Source organism: Patiria miniata, unplaced genomic scaffold, assembly GCF_015706575.1.
Source record: "Patiria miniata isolate m_02_andy unplaced genomic scaffold, ASM1570657v1 HiC_scaffold_29, whole genome shotgun sequence".
In the NCBI taxonomy this organism is placed as follows: domain Eukaryota; kingdom Metazoa; phylum Echinodermata; class Asteroidea; order Valvatida; family Asterinidae; genus Patiria; species Patiria miniata.
Window position 1 is genome coordinate 17,576,275 of NW_024037068.1, and position 21,714 is coordinate 17,597,988.

Genomic DNA, 21,714 nt, shown 5'->3' on the forward strand with positions numbered 1-21,714 from the left:
AACAATAATTTGGTCCGTTACCTTTTGGATAGCTGCAAATGGTCAACTCTACCTATAATCACGGTTGCGAATGATGTCAGTCACAAATTCACAAATTGTAAATGGGCCCAGAGGCAGATTACGATTTTGAAATTACTAATTATCTTCCCTTTAGGACCAGTTCCGCAAATTCGTCATGCCATAATCAACGCAACTAATTTTGTTCGGCAATAAATTATCAATAATGCACGGCATATTGTGTAATACACTGCATGCAAAGAAATGCGGTGATATAAAGAAAACCTCTGTACTATCGTTATGAGATGAATTCTTCAATATAGATACAACATACGATGAACGTATTGTCAATTGGTATATTTCCTATAAACTTTCAATATTGATTAAAAATATTCATGTAATATTATGTTTTTATTAAAATTTTAGATATCCAAAGTATATTTTGTAATTTTTAAAAGATAAATGTATGATGTATATTTGATCATCAATCACTGCATTTAAATTAAAGTTTCATTTAAATCTTATTCATAAATACCTCAGACCGTTTAGCTATTCCTATTGGTCGAGAGCCCGTCACGTGGCCGGTCTTAAACGGATGATAAAGACATGGCTAGCTGGTCTTAAACACTTTTCCAGTGTTCAATGAAATGTGGACTCCTAAAAATCCAGGACCTCTTATCGTTTCATTGGTTGAACGTTCACAATCCTCACGTAGGCATGCGCAACACTACCAGGGAGTCAGAATTTTATAGTTCTAAATTCAACACGCAACGCGCCAGGTGCGTTCTGCGCGACATCGCGCAGAACATGCTACGCGCGCGTCAATCTCCATAAAAGGGTTGCTTACATCTTACTCGCCAGCTGAACACTCCATTATTTTGCTAGAGGGATGTTTCAAAAAGCATGAAGTGAACTTGTTGAACAAAACCGGGATTTTTTGAACGAATTATTTGATTTTTCTTACCGAAAAGGTATTTACGAATGGGAATAAATGTGTGCTCGGTCGGTATTTATCACTCTGTTTAAGACCGCTTAGAGTCTGGGTGCTGATAATTACCCTCGCCTCTGGCTCAGGTAATTATCAGCACCCAGACTCTAAGTGGTATTAAACAGAGTGATAAAAACCTCCGGAGCACACATTTATTCCCTTAATAATGCACGGCATATTGTGTAATACACTGCATGCAAAGAAATGTGGTGATATAAAGAAAACCTCTGTACTATCGATATGAGATGAATTCACAACATACGATGAGAGTATTGTCAATTGGTATATTTCTTATCAACTTTCAATACTGATTAAAAATTTTCATGTAATATGTTTTTATATAAATGATAGATATCCACGGTATATTTTGTAATTTTTAAAAGATAAATGTATGATGTATATTTGATCACCAATCACTGCATTTAAATTAAAGTTTCATTTAAATCTTAATTTTTTTAAAACGAATGAAGATGCTGAAATGAGGATTTTAAAAACTATTCAACAGGCTGAGCGAATATCATTGTAAAATATCAACAGATATATCAAAGTACTCTGAAAGTAAATCTTTTTAAATTAACTACGATAAAATTGTGGTTACATTGCATGCAGCCAAACAGTATTTAAAATAGTATTTTTAAAATACGCAAGATTTCAGTCAGTTTTGTGTCCTTTTGAACATTTGAGCTTTTATGGCAGAAACGGATTAGATAGTATATAAACGGGAACTTTTTACATTTTTTTGTGTTGCAAACTTTTTATTCAACCTTACAAAATCGGCTTTGGTCTTTCACTATTTACAATTGGTGATATGTATATTAGCTTTAAGAGGCCTGAATATAAATGACATATTTCGTGACCTTTTAAAATCCCTGCTCTGTGAAAGTAATCGGCGGTGGATTTTATTTTTATACCAAGCACAAATGCGGTCAATGTTGTTGTATTACAATACTCAGTATTTGTATTTCTTTTTAACATGTCAGTCGAAATTGTTAATGAAAAAAACGCAACGACGTTAATCAAATTGTAACTTTCATTAAATGCTGTTGAGCTGCTTACATTTCATAAAATTTAAATCAACTGAAATAAATTATTCAGTATCTATAATCATTTCCAACGACATAAATGAACATTGCCTCTTTATTGAAGTGTTTCTGAAACTTATATAACTTTGTTGGAAACTTTAAAAAACAAACCTGCGTTGCATTAACTCAAAGTCTAATCCTTTTGATGGAGGAGGTGAAAGTCTTTTGCCTATTCCTCCTTTGTCGTCAAAGTTTTCAAGAGTTACAAGAAATGGTCCACAGTTTCGCTGTGACGTTCACGTGGGACAAGAGGCTTACTCTTCATCCAAAGTTCCAACTTGCGAGGGTTAGAGCCGCTAATTTCCTTCCGTATCTAATCTCTTAATCTTTTCAAATGGATTATCTGCCCTGATCCACTGTCTTAATCCTCTCGCTCTGACATCCTTTCACGAGCATCGTCAAACGGCAAATCGGCTTCGTCTTCGTCATCCTGGGAACTCGAGAGAGATTCTGACGGCTCGTCCACGAGATTTGCTAATGTAGCCAGCAGAGAATCGTGAATCTGGTCTTCGGTCGGGTGTTCCACTAGAGTGTGGTCACTGGTTGGGGTTTCTGAGTTGTCCCCGAGGTGCGAGAACCTCTCGACGTAACCCGGGTATCCAAATTTGGAACCACGCCTCGTTTGGGATGTGTCCTGCTCAGCATGTTCAGAGTCTACCACTGCCATGTTGTCATCCGGATTCGCAATTGGGATTACTGGTCCCAGGCCACTGCTGATTACTCTATTGACATTGGTACAGTCAACGTCTGTGCCTCCGTCCACACTTGGGTTTTCTGAAAGCGGCCTCCAGTCAGAGAGAAGCTCATCTTTAGAGGATGCCATGCCTACAGTGGACGCTACTTTGGGTGTTGAAGAGAGTACAGGCTGTGCTTTTTCTTCAGACTGCGTGACACGTAGCATATCCGTTTGCTGACTTTGCAAGCTCTCCTCGTACTCCTCATCCATTTGGTCAAATTCTGGAAGCGGCTGCCAATGATGAGAAGTTGCCATGGCAATGGAGTCTGCATCGTGGGTGTCTCTTTCAAGATGCGTTTGTGAATCCAGCATTAGACTCGGGGTCTTTTCTTCAACATCTGCATTGTTGGTATCGCTGAAGTCTGTGATGGCAGTGTGGTATGATGATGCAGTGATGAGATTCTTCCGATCCTCCTGTGAAGCAGACTTGGGTGGCAACTCCTCGGTCGAGGCGCTTTGCTCGGCATTTACGAATGATAACGTTTTCCCAGAGAGGACCCTCGATATCTCTTTTGCTGTCAGGACGGCGCTGGGTAAGCTGGCATGAGATTCATGCGACAAACAGCTCCCGAGAGAAGATGCTCTTCGCATAATACTAACCTCGGTGGTTTCTCGGCCCTCATGGGAAGATGGTTTCTCTGTTATGTCATCCATGGGAGGCCCAGGGTCTGGCGGCAGGGAGAACCTCCGAGTGTAGGCCGGGAAGCCAAATTTAGACGGCCGGCTCACCTGTGCGGCTTGGGTACCTTCTTCCTCGGAGGGAGTAATGGCCGTCCCCATGGTTGGCTCCTCCAATACACCACTGGACCTTTTTGTAGAAGCAACTGAACCAACTCTTGGTGAGCTGAAGACAGAGCTTCGTCTCGTATAAGACTCTGATGATTTAGGTGAACCCGCTAGTGTATGTCTTCTCTGCTTATGGTGTTCCTCAGGGACAACGGCCCGGAGATTGCCAGAAGACGACTTGACAATAAGTGGGGCCGCACAGACGGTCGAAGCTGCTGAGCCCCCAGTGCCGGAGATCTTACTCTTGGAGATGTTCATTTCGGAGAGACTTTCGTACGTTGGATGTTGATACACCTGCGTCTCGGCTACAGAGTAAGTGGCATCCTCCGACAAGCTCTTGGCAATCTCAGACTGCTTGTCATTGGCAACTGAAACACTCGAAGGTCCTGCATCAGAGACTAAATGCCTTGAAAGATCCTCTATGGAAGCTGTTACCTGGGTCACTTGTTTGATGTCCGACTGCTCCTTAGGGACAACGGCGCGGAGATTGCCAGAAGACGACTTGACAATAAGTGGGGCCGTACAGACGGTCGAAGCTGCTGAGCCCCCAGTGCCGGAGATCTTACTCTTGGAGATGTTCATTTTGGAGAGACTTTCGTACGTTGGATGTTGATACACCTGCGTCTCGGCTACAGAGTAAGTGGCATCCTCCGACAAGCTCTTGGCATTCTCAGACTGCTTGTCATTGGCAACTGAAACACTCGAAGGTCCTGCATCAGAGACTAAATGCCTTGAAAGATCCTTTATGGAAGCTGTTACCTGTGTCACTTGTTTGATGTCCGACTGGCGGCAGGAATCGAGTGAACCTGCTGACGACAGAGGGAGAGAAGTTTCCCTGATCAGGCTTTCAGATTCCGATGGTGTATGCGTTTTTATGACAGGCTGAGCTTCGTAGGTTGTTGACTCTTCAATTGGGATCCATGCTTGTGATCCCTCAACTCGCCCAGTGTCAAGCGTCGCAGAATGAGAACTGTACACGGAGCTCCTTCGTGGCCTAGGAGAAGCGACTGGCGGAGGCGACTCCTGGAAGGATGGAGTCCGCTGCTGGATGTGTTCTTCATACCTGACGGCTCGTAGTTTCCCAGACGATGACTTGACGATCAAGGGAGCTGCGTGACTGCTCGTAGAAACGGAACCTGTCCTCGATAGCATCACGGCAGAGTCGACCCTGGGATGACTCCCGCGGCTATGACGTGATACAGTTGCCATGGAGACGCCACCCGTGATTGCTTCCCTGTCTTCATCATATATCACGCTGTGGCGGCTGGAGAGATGTTCTGTTTGGCTAGCGGTAAATAATGCCTTCTTGGCTCTAGAGATTGACGACCGCGAGTGAGTTGACCCGCCGGATACAGAACTGCCGCTGGACCTTATCTTGCTGTCGACCAGCGAGCTCCGTTTCTGCATGGTGAGTGGAGAAACGGGGACAGGACCGGACAAGACGCTGGACACGCTCCCACCTCTGGGTTTACTCTCCTGGTACCCTGCCAACGATAGTACATCCTCAACACTTGCCTGGCCCTGTGACGGGGAGAGAGCAATATGGGTTGATCGCTGCTGCTCCACCTGTTCAATCGCTGGTGCTGGAGACGGTGGGAGAGAGACCGACTCGGCTGAAGAAGACTTCTTAGTTGGCGTTCCCACAACTTTTTCTGTCGACGCAATCTGCTTACTGGACTTTCTTCTCGATGTTGCATCAGGTACGGACTCCTTATGCATGGCTGATTGGCTCTCCTTGGAGCCAGTCACCGATGGCTTCTCGTCAAGACCATCGTGGCCTTCTCTGTCAGCTTCGGTGATCGGTTCGACAATCTCCGTAGTGTCTAAAGTTGCTTGGGGCGTGCTCTCCTTCTTGCCCTTGAACAAACTGTACGAATGCGACGACTTGAAGTTCTTGAATTCCTCTCGCGAGATTTCCCTGAACAGGTCGATTTCGGCATCGCTTAGAAGAGGCTTGTCGGGAGGGACAGAGTCCATTTGTATGACGGTGGTGGGAGAGGCACCTGGCTGCGAAGGTTCTCTCTTTTTTCTGTTCGGAACATACACAAAAGCAATTTAATATGAGACGCACAAAAAGACTGTGACTTTTTGTTCCCATCAGTTTGATAATCAAACGAATTAACATGAAAGATGAGAATGAAATGAAATGTAATGAGCAGATTCATTTTTATAATGATCAAAGTATTGAAGTGATAAAAATCATAGGGGACATTTTCCACACGAATGCGTACAGTACATGAAGGTAAAAGCGATTTCCCAATGAGAATTATCAATCGCATTATCAATAAGAATTGAGTAATAAGAATTGAGTGGACGACTGAGTAAAAAAAAACATGAGAGAGAAAATATTCGCGGGACTGATACATTTAAGTGATCAACATCAGTTCATGATTCACATTTGTTGCTCTTTTGTGACAGAACATGTGTTTTTTAAATTCATTCGTCGTGAATGCAAAATTCTTCTTTACATCCTCACATTAAATCACCCAATCCACTCCTCCACGGAACCCATATAACCGATTAATGTTTTTTTTTCAACCAAACTTACGGTTTTCTGTTCTTATAGAAGAAGAAAAGTCCAACTACAACAGCGACGAGAATACAAAATGCTATCACGGACATGGACGTATCACCGATGAAAAGCGAGGCTGTAGCATCAAAATAATGGGGAGGAAATGAAAATAAGAAAGATTGAGCAGATTTTTTTTAACATCACTTCCGCCTAAATGGTTAACTTATGCAATTTTACTTCTATTTCCTGTGTTAATACAGGGTGAGTCAAAAAGAAAGTGGCCGAATAAGGGGGGGAAATGAAAAATATGTGCCTAGCCCCATTTAAAAAAAAACACCACAGCAATAAAGAACATGTTATTGACTAGTAACTGAAAAATTCACGTAATTTTGCATACTCTATTCCCAAGTTAAGTCTATTTTGATTTGAAGATCACAAAACTCGGCTGTCCACCACTGATCATTTACCGGTCTACGAACTGATGAACAATGAAACATGGACGTTTTCCCACCTCAATGAACGGAGGAGAACTTACCAAGAAAACATAAATTACCAAAATCTCCATAAATATTTCAGGAAAAAAAAACTTGTTCCTCATAATGAGATTGATTTTAATAATTTAGTTTGACTGTCTTATTTTGTGTGTATATATTTGAATACACAAAATCAGACAGTAAAATTAACGTTTCAGTCTTGATTTAAATGATTAAAATCTCGTTTGTATCTGAATGCTTGTGTGTAATCTGTAATTCCCGCTCAGCTCAATAGCTTCCAATGGCACTCCGCTCTATAAAAATGGGTTCTTTTAGTAAAACGTGCACAACCCCTGATAGCATGGATCAATTTCAGTAATTCTTCTTGAGATGAGTGGAAGAACATGCTCTTTTAAGATTTATCTCATCGGTGTTTTACATTTGATAGCTTTTTATGAAAAACAACATTCATTTGGGTCACCTTCGTTTGGACTCGCACTGTACATATTACATGTAACTTAGCTGGAGTTACCTCAGACCTATATCCTAAATGACAATAGGGCTGAGGTAACTCCAGCTACAGGTAACTAATCAATTGCACATATAGGCTCTCTTTCTTGGAAGGAAAGACCAAGGTAAATAAGTGATCAGTTTTATAGATTCGAGGGAGAAACACGTACAGATACTCCAAGCAGCAAAACCCCAGCGAGTTTTCAGAAACAATATATAAGGAACAGATTAGATCCGGGCTTGGATCGGGGGCTTTTAACTGCCAGGAAGGGGAGGGGTAGCAGACGTTTTCTGTTCTTTTCTGTGCAATTTCCTCCTTTTTGGGCCCCCCCCCGGGGGGGGGGGGGGTTAAATCCTCTCACCCCAACCCCCGTTAGGCCTAGACTGTGCCCCCACAAATTCATACCAGTGTGCTCTGATGAATAATTTAAAACTTGCGACAACAAAATATTACCTAATGTTTTAAGCAACATTTAAACAAACAAATTAAAAGTGAAGCTTGGAAGGTAAAATCCAATCATAAAATAGTGTAGCATCATCCCATTCAACAGTTTACAATATATCCTCGTGAATACGGTCTATACTCTATACATGTCTGCAGTATTATAACACATCTCCCTAGAATCTCAAAGAAATTCCTGAGATTCCGGAAACACAATGACCAACACAAAAGGGAGGCAAGGGCGGATCTGAGGGGGGGGGGCAAAGGGGACCATACCCCCCCCAAAAAAAAACTTTTTTTTTTTTTTATTGCCTCAGATCGCACCATGTACCACAGAGCATCTAGAATCCAAATTTTTTTCGGGGCCCTTAAACGGGCCCCGAACCCCACGCCGTAATTTGTTTGACCCACTTTTTTGGGGGACCAACATTTTTGTTGGGCCCCCCCAAAAAATTGTGTTCTGGATCGGCCCTTGAATGGAGGGGGGGGGGGGGGTGTTCACTTCCGTCGCGTATGTTGCATCACATGCCCTGTACCCTGTACCCTGTTAGTTATACTTCCTCGAGGAGTTCTGAAGAGGATAACCACCAAGTACCAAGTACCAAGTATAGATCCGCAACTGATCACGCACTACACACACAGCCTTACCTTATACCTACTGTGGACGTTCTTTTGTATTCGTGTAGTAAAGAGAAAAAAGATAAGGACTCATTTTGTTCCCGATGTGAGCCCGCTTTCAACCCAAATTTGTTATCACGATTTCCTTGAGTGTTCCTCTTCATTTTGCGACGGATAAACCTAATCCAAAAATGCCTCTAAACCTGTTTTCCAGAGAGGGGGAAACCTAGTGACGTGCAAGTCATCAAAGCGCTCACGCTTCCTGCATCCTGTGGACCTCTTTTGTTCACAGGTTAACAAAGAGTAGGTTAGGTTAGAAAGATCACAAAAATGGTCAAAAATCAAGTTTCTTACAGACTTGGTCGCACGTGTGGCCCTCAAATTCGACGGTACATACACACTGGAACAGATGCCCGTTACTGCCATCGTGTTCCACGCAGGAGCCGCCGTTCTTACACGGGTTGTTCTTGCAAGTGAGCACGTCTAAAAGAAAAACAATTGTAGACATTTAATGTTTTCCTAATCTCGTGAGAACATCCAGCAACACTTTTGCATCGACTACGCCCTCCCCCACCCCCACCCCAAAAAAAGGCTTAGTGAAAAAGCACCTGGAGTTACAGATCAAATTGCAAGTCAGATTTGAACAGCAATAAAAAAATCCTTTCATACAATAAGCACATACATGTACAATTACATGATTGTGTACAAGCTTTCAGTCAAATGTCTTTCGCAGTACAAAATCACAACTTTGCATTTCACGGAATGAATCTAAGGCTTTAGTGTCTAGATAATTTTCGACGTCAGGAGGAAAACATTATTTCTCAAAAGGTCTTTTTTTTTAATCACATTTTTGCATTTAGAAAAAAAGGTTAGAAATAATAAACAGGGTCTAAGATTAAATTTTGGCGTGTTTTAGTTTAAAACCGATGTATAGCGATGGACTGGATATTTACCGATCTTAGCATCCGCTGTCTCGCTCGTATTATCGGCCATGATGACGACGCAGTGATAGGTTCCTGCATCTTCGCTCTGAACACCGCGTACTATCAGCTGGCTTCCCGTTATCTTGAATCTAACGAGGGACAGAAATTTATATGAGTGACGAAAACCGTCGGGCACTGGCGTAGACCGCCATCAACGAAAACCACAGAACATTTGCAATTATATTTGTACCAAGCAGAATCGCGAGCGATGTTTATGTGGTAAACACGTATTCGCTCGCTGCATCAATAACGTGATTTCGTTCAGGTAAATTCCATCACACACGGCTCTTTTGACGTTTAATGAAACTTGAGATTCAAATCTTTTTTTTGGCGGGGGGGGGGGGATTCATGAAAACTGTGCCAGTTATGGTGCGAGCCCGAGACCTCCATATTTTATTCTTAATTTCCGGCATCACTGATTACCCCAGGAGACCTTGTTGACTCAAAATGTGAGAACCGTCAGTCATTATTTCGAAGGGGCTGTAACAAGAAATATGTGAAACGACATGGCCACGCTAAAACAAAATACAGCTCTAAGACCAAACACCAAACTAGCAAAGCCGAATGAAATCGTAGAATCTGTACTGAACCGCTTCTTCCAAATGGTGCAAATACACGTATAGGTTTCACAGTGATAATTTAATTGACAAAGCAGTTCTTAGTGTTTGATACATGTATATCGTTATGGGCTCACTCACTTGTCACTGAAGGCGACACTCTCCTTAGTAATCTTCTCCCCAGTCGGGCTCATCCAGTAGATTTCCGTGGGTGTCTTGCTCGTGTCGTACCGGCAATCAATCTCTGTGCTGTGACCCTCCTCTTGAACAATATCTTCGGCCTTCTCCTCTGCGACCGGTAATTTGGTGGAGATGTTCTGATTATACTCACTTATGTATGTTTTTACGACCGTTGTGAAAGCCAATTTATGGAGGGCATTGAAGTACATCAACATATTCGTTGTACATGTACCAATCCGTTCCTCTGAATTTTTTTATTTCATTTTTTTCTTAATGTGGTGCATTCTCCGAATGTAACGCGACAATCACCATCAAATAAAAGTTTGAGATAAGTTCTGAAATGTTCATAACAGGCCCTGAGCAAGAAGCACAGGCGTGAAATCTTTAAACTTGTTTCGTGGCTTGGAAATAGCATAAGGCAAATCATCATACATGTTAGACAAATGATAGCATTTAACTTTTAACCTATAAAATGGCATAGGCACGTCTCACACATCTCAAAATAGGCTTGTTTATAATACTACTTTCACCACGGATAAATCTGAAAGATTTTTCCATATTTGATACATTTGTCAATGAAAATTTCGACCCCTCCCTATTCCATATCCGCAAATAAGATCGTAACAGGGCACACCATTGTTTGTTTTTCTCTTCCAAAAAGAGTCATTTATCCTCGGCTCACCTTCCAGGCACGCGTCGACAATACACTCCGTACTCTCCTCGCCGCTACCGGTGCAAAGGTCGTCCCGATTCTCCGGCGAGCACGTCCTCTTGCGGACGAGTATGCCCTTGCCGCAGGTCTCTGAACAGGAACTCCAGCTGCTCCAGTCCGACCACTCCGGAGAAGTTGTCACGGGGTCGGTTTGATCGGATGACGGCGGGGGTTTCACTTGCACCTGACCAGAAGGGTCATACTCCGGATCCTGTCGTCGTAACCGGTTGCTGCGCTTCTGGTTGCCGTCAGCAGGTGACGGGTTAGCACCTGTATTTGTCAACTTCCTCCGGTCTTTGGCTCCTGTCATTTTCTGTTCTCTCTTGCTGTCTTGCTCAAGGACCAACCGCTTACCTCCAGTGACCCCGAGATGTCTCCGGGCACGTCTCACTCTCGTCCTATCAACTGAGTTCAGCTCTTTTTCAATCTGATCCATTTCCTCATCATCTGCCAAAGTATCATCATTGTCGTCACCGAAATCCATCTCATCCCTCTCCTCGTTTGTTTCGAAATCGTTATCTTCACTTTTGGATTTCCACGCATTTTTACGCGACTTCTTGGCCTGTTGCACCCCACCACTGCCACCGTTGCTCGAATCAGCTTCCGCTTCTTTATGAATATTTACTTGGTACCCATCATCGTCTTCAATATGAATGTGTATCTTTGTTTTATCCATCTGCTCCCTTGACGGCTTCTTTCGGTGCTGGTGTCCACTGACTATTTTTCCAATCCGACTGGAAGAGTCGCCTTTTTCATCAGCTAAAGTAATGTTCGGTTGGACGCCGCCCGACTCGAAATCACGGTTGCCTATGTAGATACCATGATCCTCTTGGTTGATTAAAACCAAGTTGTTTCCCCGCCCGTCAGCGGGTGGCAGCAGGTGTTTTGTCAGTTGACTGGAAGCTTCGCCGGCTTTGAGAAGATCCAACATTTCAGAGAAATATTCCAAGTTACCGGCCTCAACCTTTCCGGTGATGGAGACGTTGACCAATTTGTGCTTGCGATTATCGACATTTTCATGGGAATCTACGGGGAGGGGAAGTTTCACATTTTCTTCTTTCTGTCGCTGTGTTGGCACAGGGTTTAAATCTGGGAATGGGTTTTCATAAATCTGCAACGAGTTTGGACCTTTGAAATCCGGCTTTTGACTTCTAGTTGAAGTTTGCGGCATCACACTCGGACCGAGTTTGAGACGATGAAATACCTGATCTACGTTTGCCATTTCTCCATCCAGTAGCTTAGCTGTCATGCTTCGTGTTTCAATGGGAGGTGCCTGAGTTGGCTGAGACGTTCCTGCACCGTCGTCAAATATGCCTGTGTCGTCAAACTCTATTTCAAATCCGACGTCTTGTGGGGAATTGGTAGACGACTGAGCCTCCAGGTCATGCACCTGTGTCCTATGCCCTTTGGTAATCTTTCCAATGACAGTCGGTATTAAGGCAGTCTGATACTCAACCTTTTCTTCTAGGTGAGGGAATGGTTCTAGAAATAAATCTGGCGGTTGAATTTGGTTAGTAACATGCGAAGTAGTTCCATTCTCTGGATGGATCAGGACCAAATCTTGTCGGAGAATAATGCCGGGTTCGGGAGTGACGATCTCTCTCAGCTCCGTCTGGAAGTTGTCTTCCTTCTGGCTTTGTTCAAAGCTCCCACCCGATTCTGGATTTTGGACACTGTCATAAGACTCCGCCTGTGTCGGTGTGGGATGGATAAGGACGAGGTCCTGCCTGAGAAACACGTCCGGCTCGGGCGTGATGATCACATTCATCCTTGTTTGGAGATTGTCATCGGGAAGCAGGTCAGCTTCTCGTAGGTCGTCGGTAACCGGATTGGGATGGACAATTAAGTCTTGTCGCACAAGAACTCCTGGCTCTGGGGTCAAAATTGTCATGTATTCCGTTTGCAAATTTCCATCTGTTGTGGGTTCCGAGAATCCATTCAGCTTCGGTTTTTCATCGAAATGAGTAGCATCGTTGTGTTTCCCTTCTGCCTTTTCTCCATTACTATTGACTTCCTGCTTCGTTTTTCTTCTCCGATGCTGATTCGGCATAGCGTCGTCCCCTGTCAAACCAATTTCATTCCACATTTTTAGGAAGTCACCTTTTACGCCACTGTTGCCTGAAATGCTCGCGAGGCGTCTTTGGGCGCCCTTTACTACTGATGGACTGTCTAAGCTTGTATCGGCATCGTGTTCATCGTTTTCGTCAGTATCTACAGGCTTCGAAACTTGACCTGAGGGGTGTTTCGTGGAGTGCAAGCGATTCTTGAAGTCCGTGTATGTCTTCAATAGGTGCCTACATTTCTGATCACGAAGACCATGGACTATCTGTCCCAGTTCACCCAGTAATGAGTCATTCCTAGTCCCATTCTTCTCGGACGTCCTGTCCGTTAATTTCGGTTTCTCGTGATGACCACCGGTCTCCTTAGAATAAGTGTCGGCTTGCCTTTTCCTGTTTGATAGAAGGCCGAAAATCTTGGTGACGTTCGTCCGAACGTCGTCTATACCTTTAGAGAGAACCTTCATGTTTCTATTGACAACAGCCGGACTTGGAGTCGTCGTGGCTGGACTGAGCTTCTCATTAATAGAGTCGATTGCATCCAACAGCAATTCAGTATTATCTACCTCAGTGTCCTCCTCTGTGTTTCCTAAGCCCACAAGTGAGCCCGGTTGTGATTCGTCGAGAAGACGTGGCGGCTGTGGCAGTCTGAGTGGGTGCCTCACAGGATCCCGGAGATTGTCTCTTGTTTCGGCGATCGGGAAGTCCGCATCGTCATCATAATAATCATCGGTTATTCGCCCGTGATGAGCAGGAGGCAACTTTCCCATCACTTGGCGATCACTATAATCATAGTCTACATCAGTGTCCGGCAAGGATACGGGACGATTGACCGGGGCACGTCTACGAGTCACTGAGGCCCTGAATGGAAGGTCGGTCCGTTCATTGAAACTCATCACATCTTCATCGCTCGGTCCAAGGACTCCATTTTGATCCGGTACCCGATCCCATGGCCCGCCCTCTGCCCGCTGGTCGTCGGCTTCAAAGAACATAGGCGCATCGGTACGGTGACTGTCGTCCGCTTGAACCATTCTAGGGGCGGGCCGGGAGTTTTGTCGGTCTCTTGGTAACAGGACCGGGTTTTGGTCTCCGGTAGTAACAGCTGGCGGTAGAGGTGGTTGATACTTGGAGGCGGAAGCCAGGTCCGCAGTAAAGTCTGCAAAGAAGATGTTGTTTCTTTTTTACATGTGTGAAAATACATTAACTTCAAGAGAAAGAGAGAAGGGTATCATCCGGGAGATGAACACATGTCAACATGAATATTCACAAAAAGATGATTCCACGGAAATCCATGGCCAACCAACAGCAAGCATCATTAACGTTTAACAGACTTAAGTATAACGCCCTGGGGCCGTATTCACAAAACGACTTAAGTCATAAAAAAGCAAGCACCCCACTTAAATATGCGACTTAGACTAGTTTTACAATTTAAGCAGTATTCACAAAGCATTTTCACTAAGCGCCCCACTTATTTTCATGACTTAAATCTAAGTGTGGTCGGACCTGTCTTAAGTCAAGTTAAGTGGGGCACTAGGGTGTCATGGCGGCTTTATTCCTTTCCGTTGGTTGGTATTTTTAGGCACAAAATTGGACTTTCTAGGGGTAGAGGGAAATATCGTCAATAACGAATGATTGTAAAAGGAAAGCCACGTTGAAATTAATGTGTGACAACCTAAAGATTGTAGTTCGTCGACATTCTGACAGTCATTTTCGAACGATTTGTTGATTTTTTATGCGGGCGGCACGGGTACGATTGACGAAACCAATGTAATGGCATGCACAGTCCTACCACGTGACTGCCGAAAGGCTATTAATTAAAATTAACTGCCTTACCTTCCAGCGCGTATGACATAAATCATCATGACAATTTGTTTCATACTCGATAGTAAATAAAATGAACAATTCACTTGTAGTTTAGTTGTTCAAACGACCGTAAAAACTATGGTAAATAACTACATGCACTGAGAGCATACGATGTGCATGACGAACTAGGTGGACGCGCGCGTGACGCAGATAAGTTTTTGTGTATTAAATTGAGCTTGGAAACTGTGTCGCAGAATACGCACACGCACGATTGTGTTGAGGAAACACGCACATTATTGATTGAACTGCTGCTGCGTAGGAACGTTTATGACGTACATATTTTGTGCATTGAGCAAGAGTGACTGTTTTGAACACTTAAGTTAAGTTGAGCACTAATATAATTGGGGTGCTTAGATCTTTCGTGAACACCATATTAAGCGTCCCACTTAAGTTAGTAGGGTGCTAAGATTTAAGTCTGGCTTAAGTTATCTCTTAAGTTTGAGTTTTGTGAATACGGCCCACATTAATTTTACTTTGTAACATATTTTGTGCAACTGTCTACTCCTAAAAAAAACAACAACCTTGACATCCCTTTTGGGTTAATCTTATTGAAAAGAGCACTTCTTTAAACATTTAAAATTGTCCATGCTTTTCCGGACAAATCTTTTCAAATTGTTAAGCCAAAATTTGCTAATTGGAAACATTTTGTGAGAAAACTTTGCTCCTTGGCCTACTGTCATATGCTGAAACGACAACAAATCACCAAAGAAGAAAAAAAACATTTATGACAGCAAATTATCCAAAATTCTGGCCAATTTTTGTGCTGAAATAGCTGTAACATTGAGTTTTGCGCCTGAAATGACATCACACTTTTGCTCATGAATATGCAAATTTTCATTAGCATAAAAACTGAAAAGGCACCAAAATGCCTTTAAAAATGGCAAAATTAAAATTGAAAATAAGGCTAAATAGGATACAAAGGTGTATTTTTAAGAACTGCGTTAAAACAATTACATTACAAAAACATGGGCCCTTTAAAAAAAATGTACTTCTGCCGATTCATGGAACAATACCAAAATCTGACGCAGATTGTTAAAAAAAATAACCTGTCGAAGTTTCAGCTCAGTAGAGATCATACGTTTAGAAAAAATTGTGACAATGCAGGTCTCACTCTCGGGATATGTCACTAACTGCAAAACAAAAGCAAATTCGATCAATTGGAGGCAGTATTTGAGGGGTGAAAACGCCGTTTTCCCCGCCTCGCGATGGTTGATTCCAAACCATTGCGTGGAAAGTGATGGTCACTCCTCTTTTCTTAAAAACAGAGCACTCAAAGAAGGGCAACGATTTCACAGCATGCTTGCTCCTATTGTTTACTTACAATCGAGTGAGATAATTCATGCTATCTTGGCAGTTTCTTTGTTGAATGATTGCACATGGTGTCTGTTATAACCTTTAAAATAAAACATTAGATCAAACATGACGCAAAATTAAGAAGTATGACCGGGAATGTCTACCTGTTCCTGAATCTTCAACCTCCAAAAGAATGTCATCCGACGCCGTCGGTGCTCGTCCTAGGTAGCCGACTGAAACGTGGAATAGGTACACAGCCTGGTGCGGCTCCACTCGGCTGATTCTGACTTCACAAACCCGCTGGTTTCTTAAAAGAGAATGAAGCAAGGCGTTTAATTACGATGATAGTATCATGTCGGCTTTTTGGTCATGACCAATCTGTTCAGAGTGGTTGAGTAATGTCAAACACGGTTAAAAACATAGATATTACATAATAGGCCTAAGAACAGAAAAACACATTTCACAGCAGTTTTTAAAATGTCGCAGCTTTGGTGTCCCTTTTACGCGTGAAACAGTGAACTATTTAGCTGTCAGAAAATTAGTTAGATGTTTCATATGCTTTGCTGCCAGATATTAAAAGTACTATAATTTGAGCAACTAAAATCATTGGTGTAGACCTTTCTTTTGTTTGTAAACATTGGCGCCATTTTATATGGGCTGCCGCAAGTGCATAAATTGAAGCCATGGTTGGCAACATGTTTCCCCCCAAAAAGTCCCCATAACGCCCTTAATACAAAGTAAAAAAAACATGGTTAGCAAAATGTTGTAGCTTTGTTGACAATGTTGTATTTCCAACAATCAAATAATATTTCGGTTATCTGTAATAACTCGTTTTAATTTTTGCAGTGTTGGACCTTCCATAATTTGCAACCCGTGGTTGGCAAAAAATGCAGGTTGCCAACCAAGCGTAGAAAAGTCTATTCGCTCTTTTCACACTCCGCCATGGGCATGCACAGCCTCGATCTGGCAACTTTACACAATAAAAATGGCCGGTTCAGTGATCTGAACCCCGACACGGGAATCACTGAATCCCGACACGGGAATCACTGAACCGGCTATATTTATTGTGCAAAGTTGCCAGATCGAGGCTCTGCATGCCCATGGCGGAAGTGCGAAAAGAGCGAATAGTCAACGTCTGTGCCTCCGTCCACACTTGGGTTTTCTGAAAGCGGTCTCCAGTCAGAGAGAACCTCATCTTTAGAGGATGCCATGCCTACAGTGGACGCTACTTTGGGTGTTGAAGAGATTACTGTTGGTAATACTAGGGAAACAAAATATCACAATGTAAAGAGGGATACCAAAATTCATTGGCCCCTCATTTACGAGAATAGGCCATATGCGTTTGTACAATGTGTAAAACTACTCACTGGCACTCTTGGATTTGACGCAACTGTCCAGTTTCTTGTGTGTTTCCCTTCTTTATCTCCAACCATTCAATGTGGATGGGCAAGGACGGCCGATGAGCTTCCGGCGGGGTGACACCAATGACGAACCGGAAATGATCCTCGGAGGAGGGGATGATGGCAAATCCATTCGTGGGGTGGATGACTTTCAGGCATGGTGCTCTATCCGTTGGTAGCTCTGATAGTGTTAATAATCAGTATAATTGCGTTTGAGTTCAGAAAAAGACTACGCCTTAAATGTTAACACTTAAACAGAACCACAAGAACACCGTCTTGGCTATATGCACATACACATTTTCAATTCCAATTCAATTTAATTCAAACTCACATAGGCCTATATACCAAAATGAGAAATACCAGCATAGAATACACGATTAAGTACGTGAAAAGGCGAAAATATGAATAGGTATGGAGGCATCTACTGGAAGATGCCTTGGACGGACATATAGTCGTGTTCCCTAACGTGGCGCACTTCGAAGCTTACCCAACTTTCCTCGTGTAGTGTTGCCAAACCTCTTTGTTGACAAACCTCAAATTCATGCAGTGAAATACTGGTACTTTTACCTTTTTAATGCTTGCTATTTAACCTCTGTGAACAATTTCAGTTTCATAAAATTTAATCCGAAATGCAAAAACGGTCGCGTCCGGAAATTGGGCACAAATTGGCGGAGTGTTCCCTAACGTGGCGCACTTGAATAAAATAATCTCAGAAAATTCCAAATTAACATTTAAGAATTTCTGTAAACTTGATAAATTCTGATAAATAATTTTTATCTTTACTTACAAACCCAGCAAGATGTTTGTCAGAAAATTATTTTCTTATTTTTCGGGGCATTTTCAAAGGGTTCACTTTGCACTTGAAAATAAAATCGGAAAATCACGCCAAAATAATTTTTTCTTTTAACTTTGTAACGGGTAAATAAACTCGCGATTTATGAACGGGAGTGTTTAGAACTTGACGAAATTTCACTTTCTGTGAAATTTCAGTTAAAACTTTTGCTCTAGCTAGGCGCTGCAGGCGAAAAATAAAAGTGCGCCACGTTAGGGGCCGCGCCACGTTAGGGTACATCAACAATACACAAAACAGAAACAAGAACAAGTAGGCTTACATGCACACGGACAGTTGAATGAAGACAGAACCTAAGCATGCAAACTTGCAAACTAGAACATTACGTAAATGTATTAAGAGAGAACACAAACAAAAATTGCTGAAAAACAAAATGAGAAGCAAGCTGTGTTAAATATTGAGAGATGAGAACATTTTGATCTATAAAAAAAGTATAAGCGACCCACAAATGAACTTAAGCCTGTAGTCTTAAAAACTACGTCAGAGTGAATAATTTATTCAAGACTCAATGAAGGCAAGATAAACAAATACAATGCAATTCGGGTGCCTAGGCAAAACAAAGGGGTAGGGCCTAAAACAAACTTGTTAGAGTCTGATATAGGCCTAGGCCTAACTGGTCCAATATTGTTTAGTGGGCCGAGCGGAAATGTCATTTTGAACCGCCCATTTTAATTTATAAGGGATGCTCACACCGTAAGCTAATGTCAACATTACTTCTGCTAGTCCCAACTGGTTAGGCTAGTCCGTTTTGTGACATTAAAGGGCTTATAGCTTAATGTTACAGCTATATGCAACGTAATTTTTGTAATGCAATTCTTGGAAATGCACCTTTGTGTCCCATTTAAGCTTATATTCTATTTTCGTTTTGCGATTTTCCAGGGTAATTTTGGTGCCTTTTTTATGCTGATGTGAATTTCCATATTCATGAGCAAAACTGTGATGTCATTCCGGGCGGAAACCTTTATGATACAGCTATTTCAGCACACACACAAAATTGCTAGAATTTTGGATATTTTGCTGTCATGATTTTTCTTTTCTTTGGTGATTCGGTTTTGTGTCAGTAGGCCCTGCAGGGCAGTAAGCCAATTAGCAAACTTTCTAACACAATTGTTTTTAATTGGTACATGTTGGGTGAATTCCCAATTTGAACAGAAAGCCCCTTAACTGAGCAGTGTCTTCCTGAAATGACATCACAGCAAATGAACGCCCTCAGTTGACTTTTCAATAAAATTAACAAAAAAGGCCTACCGGTACATAAGAGGAGTAAAAAGTTGCACAAAATGTGTTCCTAAGAAAAATTTAGGGAATTGGAGTTTTATCCCTCCTATTTCTCCTAGGCCTTCCATGCCTTCCTCATCACTTCTACTTCGACCTAGGCCCCCGACTTCTATCTAGGCCGACATTTGGTGAAAAACAAGTCTTTTTAAAAAATCGCAAGAGGCATTTCTACTTCTGGCGATCGTGTAGCCAACTTCTACGTGGGTAATTGACAGTGCGTCCAACAGTTGGATATTCGTCAATATTTGCTTGACGTGAAGGTTAGACGCCGTCTTGATTGCATTACAACTGCGGTAAGGGATCAGTCATGTCAGTCCACGGCCGCCTGGGCTAGATCTCCGCAGTGTAGATTTAACGGTTTTACATGGTAGACCTATATAGTTCTACATGTACTTGTATATTGGTGCTGAAAGAGTGATTTATGCCACCCATCCTTTGTCGTTTGTAGGCCTAGGCTACATTATTGTTAAGGCCTTGATTTAAAATCCAAAGTCAAATGTTATTTAGGCCTCGGCCTAGTTAAGCAACAAATCGACTTACCACTAGGCGCTTCTCTCCCGTCATAGCAATGCCACCCATTCTTGGCTAATGCAGCCAAAGAAACTGTATTTTCGCTAGGCTCAGCTACAAGTACAAGTCTGGCCAAAATTACCAACAATATCCATCCCCTAAAGCGACGAGGATCCATGACGACATTTGGGAACTAAGAAGTTTCGATTTTTTAAAATCAAATTAGGCTAGTTCTAGGTTTGCAAATCGTATGTCTGGGCGATGCGTACGCGCACTGCTTCGAAAAATGCGTGCAAAGCGTGGAGACGCGCACGGAGCGCTCGACTCGCGCGGGCGCGTGCATAAAAGGAGCAGGCGCGGGAGCTGGAGCGAGATAAAGAAACGGGCTTTCTAGTCGACTACACACAAGTCGTAGAAAGATCGACTGTTGCATTATCGTTCGGTATCATGACCGTGACTTCAGAGTCTAGTGAATGGAAAACTATTAGATATAGACCAATTTTAAACTTGATCTTCAAGTAAACTTGAATCCTCGATCCTGATTGGTCGATCCATGCATGGCAGTAAGCCGTGCTAAATATAACAATGTAGCACGGCCACGACCACACCGCCCTCCGCGTGTTGCGCTATTCTAAGATGCGCGCGCCATTCCGTACAAACACGCTCGTGTAATAGGACTTATAAGCGCTGAAGTTTGTGTACAGCGTGCGATTCATCTTCATTGTGCGTCAATTTGTTTGAAGATAAATTCGTTATCACGCTCGCGGAACACGGAAAATGTAGTGCGTCTGTGTCCCACATTCCGTGTTCCACTCATAGATATAGAACTTATTTTAAGTTCCAAATCTATGGTTCCACTCACTCGCGCTTGCGGGATAACGTATAGAGCGCCACACGAGATACACTAATATCTGGTGAACATGGGCGTCGCCAGGATTTTTTCTAGAGGGGGGCAAAAAAAATTTTGCCAAAAAATGCTTGTATTTCTCAACACATTCTCGATTTATCAGTTTTAGAGGGGGGCAGGGACATTTTGCCCCCCCCCCCAACTCATTAAATTTACACCACTTTGTCTTCGCGCCTCTTTTTTTTTTTTTTTCCTTTTTTTTTTTTTTTTTGCTTTTCCGGGGGGGGGGGGGGGGGCAAGTGCCCCCCCTTGCCCCCCCCCTTGCCCCCCCCCCCCCTCGCGACGCCCATGCTGGTGAATTCCCCCGTGATGCCCTGCCAATTATATATCTCTCTTGTCTGAAACCATTTGCCATTTTTTTTATGCGAGACAATGACTTATTCAGTCAAATTCAGGCCTATATACCGACCCAATGGCTTTCACAGAAAAAAAACAAAAAACATCCGCGAATATGACTGGTCAGAGCATGGCCGTTAACCAAAAAAAGAGAGAATCTTTCGATATGATGGCAGAAACCTTGATAGAGCTCATAATGAAATACCCTTATTCCATGAACTGTACTGACACAACCTCGTCCCCAGGGTGTCGGGCAGTACGCACCCACCAATGCCTGCTCTTACTATTAGAAACGAGGTTCGAAATAAAGTAAGCACTGGGTACGAGGTTGGTACTGACACCTTCAAATTAGGATGTGCGCTGGCAACATTTTTTTTCTGCATGCGTTAGCATCGAAATCCAGTGTTTTCTCAAAATGTATATTATCCACTGAGCTGAAAGTTCTGCACGTTACAATATGTACAGTCGAACACTGATAAGGAGAGCACTATTAAAACACAACGTCCTGCTTATAGCAAGGACAATTTTAGGTCCTAAATCTTTGTTTATCTTTGTTTTTCATTACTGATATTATAAGGTACCTGTTATAACAAGGTAATCTGTGAAGTCCAAGAACTTTCTTATAAAGGTGTTCGATCGACTGT

The 21,714-nt window shown here is 42.7% G+C and overlaps 1 protein-coding gene across 1 annotated transcript; it reads right to left on the reverse strand.

Annotated features, from left to right (window-relative positions):
- Positions 1-1,709: 1,709 nt before the first annotated feature.
- Positions 1,710-20,097, reverse strand: LOC119736055. The gene is made up of 9 exons (XM_038210059.1): positions 19,858-20,097; positions 17,157-17,370; positions 15,954-16,096; positions 10,547-13,789; positions 9,826-9,973; positions 9,098-9,216; positions 8,499-8,627; positions 6,138-6,237; positions 1,710-5,618 (listed from the first exon to the last, which is right to left on the reverse strand). Exons 1-9 carry the CDS (start codon positions 20,003-20,005, stop codon positions 2,429-2,431), a joined length of 7,434 nt encoding a protein of 2,477 aa, XP_038065987.1. The 5' UTR covers positions 20,006-20,097; the 3' UTR covers positions 1,710-2,428.
- Positions 20,098-21,714: the final 1,617 nt, after the last annotated feature.